General features: G+C 42.0%; 1 protein-coding gene across 1 annotated transcript in view; it reads right to left on the bottom strand.

Moving 5' to 3' along the window:
* Positions 1-6,489, bottom strand: part of Ca13 (carbonic anhydrase 13) — a 21,587-nt gene that overhangs the window by 7,480 nt on the left and 7,618 nt on the right. Inside the window, exons 3-4 of the mRNA XM_031376365.1 lie at positions 4,513-4,631; positions 154-249 (exon numbers count right to left, since the gene is read on the bottom strand). Coding sequence (XP_031232225.1) covers positions 154-249; positions 4,513-4,631 — 215 coding nt within the window. The remainder of the gene's footprint in view (positions 1-153; positions 250-4,512; positions 4,632-6,489) is intronic.

The raw sequence follows: 6,489 nt of genomic DNA, 5'->3' as shown, positions 1-6,489 counted from the left end.
AAAAAAAAAAAAAAAAAAAAAGAAAAGTGACCCTTTCCCCAAACCATTATGGAACTTTTAGTGTTCACTTCAAAAGGAAAATACTATATTTAGAACTAGTTTGCTACTTAAAACTAGTGAATGGTTATTTAAAATCAAACAATAGATTCTCACCTGTAGAAATACTCCCAGGACAGCCAGCCCATCGGACTCATGAGCTGCCTCTACAAAGCTCGGGTATTTGTCTGAATTCCAGTGGACAACATGGAGCTGAAAAGAAAACACATAACATAGTTCAAACATTTGTATAAGTATGACAAAAAATAGAAATGCTAATTAAGTATTGATGTAACTGTCTGATGCTGAATGTTCAAGTGCATGGGGAATCCTTCATTCAGAAACTGACTTTATTCCCCCTAATCTACTCTTACATAAAATGAGACCAGAAGGATTATGGGCTACTAGCTAGCTGTGACTCAGATACCAGTTGCCCATAGAGCCCACCTAGGTGCCTGGGCTCTACAGGAAGTCAATTTTCTATAAAGTAACAGAAGAGGGTAACAAGGTTCCACTTGAAACTGACCTGTTAGATGTTCCTCATTGCAGTCTTTCACTTTTGTGGCTGGGGAATTTGCAACCCCCTATGATAAACTATTTTAGATTTAGTCATATGCTTTTATTATTAGATCATTTTACTGTTAAATGATAATTGCATACAGTAAATGTGCAGTAGTTTGTTTTTATGTACAGTGTTCTGATGTAGGGGTACATCATTCCCATGGTCATATTGAGCTTACTGACATAGACGGTTTACATTTTCTACCTTATATAAATAGACTCAGATCTTTTGCCAAGAACAAGGTATGGGTCAAAAAGTCAAAGGTGTCCAAGCAAGAAAAGAGACAGCTGGTGCTACGAAGGAGGGAGAGAGAAGTTTGAGAACTTGAGACTCTTGAAAAGACTCTGCCTACTTTACAACTTCGCATTCTCACGCAAGCAGACATTTGCAATACCCAAAGAAAGCCTACTTGTTTGACCACATGAGCACTCAAACACAGAGGAATATGAGAGGAGGCAGAGTAACCACACTGACTACCATTTCAGTTCTGCTTGAAAGAAGGACAGAGAGAAGCCAAAGGGCAATATGCCGTGCCTAGAAGATTTCATTCCTATAGTAAATTCTGAAGGTGGGGCCATGTTGTTACAAGCAAGGATAGCAGGGACCACCTCAGATAAGAATCCTCATGGATCTGTTTGGCAATTGACAAAGGGACACTCATTCAGCCTTCATGCTCAGTTCACCCTCAGTCACAGAGAGGATTTAGTATATACAAATTAATACATTCATCTCTATCCTTCAAAATCTTACTCCACATCTTACAGGCAACTAATATGAAGAGTTCCTGGTTAGATAAGAATTATCACACATAGTCAACTCTAAAACTATAAAATAGTGCAACAACCATGTACAATCAAGGGATACAAAGCAATATCCAGCCAGAAACATACAAAGGTAGATTCTGTATCATGTTGGTGTGAGATAGTTGGGGGAAGAAAGAACCCCGAAAAAATGATGATGAAACAAGGCTCCCATGGCTCAGGAGAGATAAAGAACATTCCACTGTGGGGATGGGCCAGGGAGAGCGCTCAAGTTGTTTCAAATGGCTCTGTGCCAGTTACAACAACTCCTTAAATAGCTTACTTAGTGAGAAATGGCATCAATGGGTCAGGAACACAACTAGATATAAAATGAGCGTATAAATACAGAGAAGGAAGTGTCTTGTGTAGACAATCTTCTGCTGGCTAAGCGATAACTTTGAATATGATGAGAAACCAGAACAAGAAAATCTATTTTTAAAAAAACTCCTCTTATCTTCCACATAGCCTTATCATACCTTTCAGGAGAAATTGGTATCACTTTTATATATTGGTGGGTTTTGCATTAAAAGTAAATAAATTAACAAACTCATACTTCCTGACTAACATGGACATTGATTTGAGATGAACGACAGGAAACTAACCCTCATAATAATCAGAATAAGATTCTTCCCACCAGAGTAGTAGCACACATCTTTAAACCCAGCATTTGAGCACCAGCAGATACAAGTAGATTCTTACAAAATTTAGGTCACCTATCTATACAATGAGTCTCAGACCATCCAGAACTACATTGTGGGACTCTGTTTAAGAACAAAACGGAAAAAGATTTTTCCTTTTTGGTGAAGTTCTTTCTAAATAATTTAACCTTAGCATTTTAAAGTTGAATGCTTGTGACATGCAAAATACATTCCCAAGTACTATGAAAAAAGTCTATTGCGAATGTAGGAATCTGATTCATGCTTCCCCTACATTTATGTGTTAGCTTTTCATCTGCTCTGAGATAATTAACTTATAAAAAGAAAAGGCTCCCAGTTTGAAAGTCCTCAGTATATGCCCCTGACTTTTTGTTCTATGGCAAAGTAGCATATCACAGATGCAGTGCCTGGAAGAACAAAACTAATCATCTCATCAACAGTAAGTAAAAAGGTCAAATGATGGGGCGAGATCCTACTATCCCCATCAAAAGCACATGGGAATGACCTAAGGACTTCCTCTGAGACCACTCTTCTCAGATGCTCATCAGCCTCCCAGTAATGCTATCCCGGGGAGGAAGCCTTTGATACATGGGCTTGTGGGTAAATAGTTCTGACCTAACGTACAGCAATGATGGATAAACCATAACTAAACACAGTTTTCAATATGGACTATTAGCCTCGTCTTTATATTTGCGTGTGTACCGGTTTCTTTCTGTTGCTATGATAAAGCACCATGACTTCCTCTTTAAAATCCTGGTTTGTATCCACAGCTTGTCGGAGCTCAGCATCCTTGCTAGAGGCAAGTCCTGTTGGGATGGCCTGCCAAGTATGTATTGGACCACTCCAGGGTCTTCACACTCCTGCCCACGTTACCCTCGCTGCTCACCTCAACTCTTCCATAGTCATCTACTTTGTCTCCCTCCTTCAACATCTGCCCCACAGCGGCCCATTCTCCACTTGGCAGTCATATATGTTTTAGATAGCCGAAGGCAGAACAGGCCTTTGCTCTGCAGGACAGGGTCCACTCCTCTTTCTCGCTTACCAGTACCAGTCCTATCAGGAAAAGCCTTTTTCTCTGTGAGCAAGCGGACCTCGTTCCTACTGCATAGCACTTTAACCTGGAAGGGCACGCTGAGTCTAGATTTTTCTCACGGTGATCTTTCTCCTTAGCCATTTGGCTCAACTTACCTAAGGAAGCCTTTCCTAACCCCCAAACCACTCTCCAGTTCCACCACTACCACCGTTTTGCCAGAGGATGAACTGCTTCTCACTTTCCCCTCTCTCCTGAGGACAGAGCAGATACTGCGACTCAAAACACTCAGATAAAACTGAAATAACTGGCCAAAAGGACATGTTGGATGGCAACCTCAAAGGCCAGGTACACCTAAGAGCGGAAAAGAAGCTCCATTTGCTGGATTCTCTGAACAACAGACCTATTCTGGGTATCGAACCTCATCTGAGAAACTGTGAGAGGCTGAAAACCGCGTGTAAGGCCTGATAAGGCTCCGTCTTATAGAAAAAAATCACAGGCCAGGACTGTCTCCCTCAGAGAGTTCTCACTGAGACCGGCTTCCGTTTGTGGGTGAAGTTCCGTGCTACTTAGTGGTATTAACATGAGGTCTATCACACTGTCTTCCAAGCAGAGGATTAGACGAGACAGAGGATTCCTAATGAGGATCGTCAGGACAAAAAGAAGCACCCTGTCGGCCAAAAGCGAGCACGGCCATAATCGTTGTCCGTGATGCTTATCGGTGTTCTGAAGAGCGTGCAGAGGTTGCCTTAGAAACCTGCAAATGCAACCTGGAGTTTGCGCCCTTACCGTTTATCCCTGTTTATCCCTGAGTGCCACTGCTGTCATTGTACAGAATGTGAGCTTTATTTATTTCTGATTACTTGTCTGGATCAAATATGCACAAGGCTGAACTAAATACAAATGTTTCTCTTCTGTCCGGCCTTTCCGAAGATCCAACAGATAAAGTTTAGTGTCCCAGACATGGGCTGTAAATACGCTCATCATAACATTTCCTAGATGGATAAATAACGTACTGCTTTCTGGTCTCTGAGTCCCATCCCACCCCTCCAACAAGTCCTTCTTGTTATTTTTGGTGTTATTGCTGTTTGTTTGATCGGATAGAATCTTGTCATACATCCTAGGCTGCTGGCCTGGAAGTCCTGATCCTCCTGTCTCTACCTTCCAAATGCTGGGATTGCAGGCATGTTACGGCGCGTTAAGCTCAGCCTACGCATCTTAAACATATAACAAATAGTCAGCTCTCAGGTTTGGTTTAAGGCTATAAAAGGCCCCGTTTGAAGCTTTCCCGCTGAGTTCATGAAGGTGTTCCCTACACTGGGATGTCAGAGTGGCTGAGGGTCTGCTGAGGCTATGGAAGGCATCCCATATCGATTAGGCAGCGTGTGTGTGTGTGTGTGTGTGTGTGTGTGTGTGTGTGTGGCTTACCTCAGCAGCGTACCTCACTCCATCGACCACATGTTCAGAGCCATGGTCATCCGCTGACCCCCAGTGTAGATGGAACTGCCGCAACCTGTAGTTTCCAGTGAGGGGACCTCCACGAAGAACTAAATCCAACACATTTTAAAGAGTTAAGAAATACATAAATCACATTTATACATTCTATCAGAACCCAGACGTCTTCCAGAACTACTCAGGACATTCCCATCCTTACAGATGTGCCATTCAGTTTGACAATGGGGATATCACTTTACATACACAAAAAGCGGAAAAAGGAAATGGAGAGCAGCGCCATTAAGTACTTAGAAAATCCCACCCGCAGACAGCAAAGAGAAAAGATTCGAATTCTCCAAGCTGAAAATCCACTCTGTTTAACTGGGGTAAGCCAGAGTTTCTGAATAAGAATTTGAAACACAGAAAAAGAGTTCAGGGTTAGCACGGGGGAGCCAAACAGATTGTTGATTAGATACAGGCTCTGGTGGGTAGTCTTAGACAAACTCTACCTTCTAAGCTGCCACTTGGACATTTAACCGCAGGAGTGAGGGAGGTAACTCCCTAAGAGTGCTGTGAAAAATAGAAGAAATGTGGTATGCAAGGCATTTGCCATCGCCTGGGACACAACAGCATTGGGGATGTGCTACCCATTGCTACCATGGCATGGTTGATGCTACAACCATAAAGCCTGGCATGCCCTCTGTCCTTACACTCTATATTTTTGATGAAGAAATTAAAGTGTTTCTTTTTAAAACTCTAACACGTCTTTTTCACTTTGGTGAAGTATATTTCAGTGTTTTCCCTCAGCAAAGATTATGTCTAAGTTCATGGTAATAAAACAATGTCACAAGTATGTAGAAACACTTTAGTACACATCAGTGTACTAAACTAGGCGTGGTGGCACACCCCTATCATCTTGGCACCCTGAGCTATCCAGTGAGTTTGGGCTAGCCTGTGCAACAAACTTAAGAAAAAGAAAGGAAAGGAGGAAAGAAATGAGGGAGGGAAGAAAGAGAGAAGAGCTGAGGAGAAGGGAGGGGAAGGAGGGGAAGAGAGGAGAGTCCTAAACTATTTTTGCCTAGTTCAGTTGTCTGTTGAAGAGGCAGGAATGGAAAGGATACATTGTATGCTGGTTGAATACACGTAATCATAACTAAACTCCAGCATACAACAGAACTGTGTAAAAAAAAAAAAGGGAGACACAGACTTAATAACAGATATTTAAATTACTCTTCAGAGTCTTAAATTTGAAAACGTATCCACCTTATATAAGAAAGATTTCTTTACAATAGATAAAGGTAGGGTAGGAGAGATGACTCAGCAGTTAAGCATACTTGCATCTCTTCCAGAGGACCAAGTTCAGGTCTCAGCACCCATGTCAGATGGTACACACACACACACACACACACACACACACACACACAAATAAATATTTTCAAACATCATAATAGCAAAAGATGGCTATTTTCAAAGCTCTCTGAACAGTGCAAAAGAAGAGACCACCATTTAGATGAATCTGTGGGCTTCCTCTTGTATTACTGTGTGAAACGGGGTACTTTTACTGCTTCTCCTCACTGGGCTGCATGTATGAAAGCAGGGACTGCGATCCTGCTGTCGCCACCTCCTAGCACAGTAACTGACAGAGGAGATGCACAAATACCTGATGAATAAATGGATAAGATATTTGATTTCTCTTTAAACAGTCTCAGCATGATTCTCCTGAATGGCGCCAGGAATGTGCTCATTACACAGCCCGCATTGACCGAGGACGGAACAGAGACTAAAGGAAAGTAGTCAAGGACTCTATTGTGCTTTTCTTCTTGCTGTTGCATAACAAAATCTGAGCTGGGCAAAAAGTCATTCCCTTGCAGATAGAAAGGAGATTAGAGAGCTTGAGTAATCAATGTGGAATTGACTTTGGGAGGAGACTCAGGCAGGCTGCTTCTGGAGAAAGAAAGTGATACAAAAAAA

The sequence above is a fragment of the Mastomys coucha genome, unplaced genomic scaffold (assembly GCF_008632895.1).
Source record: "Mastomys coucha isolate ucsf_1 unplaced genomic scaffold, UCSF_Mcou_1 pScaffold17, whole genome shotgun sequence".
Lineage (NCBI taxonomy): Eukaryota > Metazoa > Chordata > Mammalia > Rodentia > Muridae > Mastomys > Mastomys coucha.
Note: the sequence above shows the minus strand (reverse complement) of the source record. Positions and strands in the feature narration are given on the sequence as shown.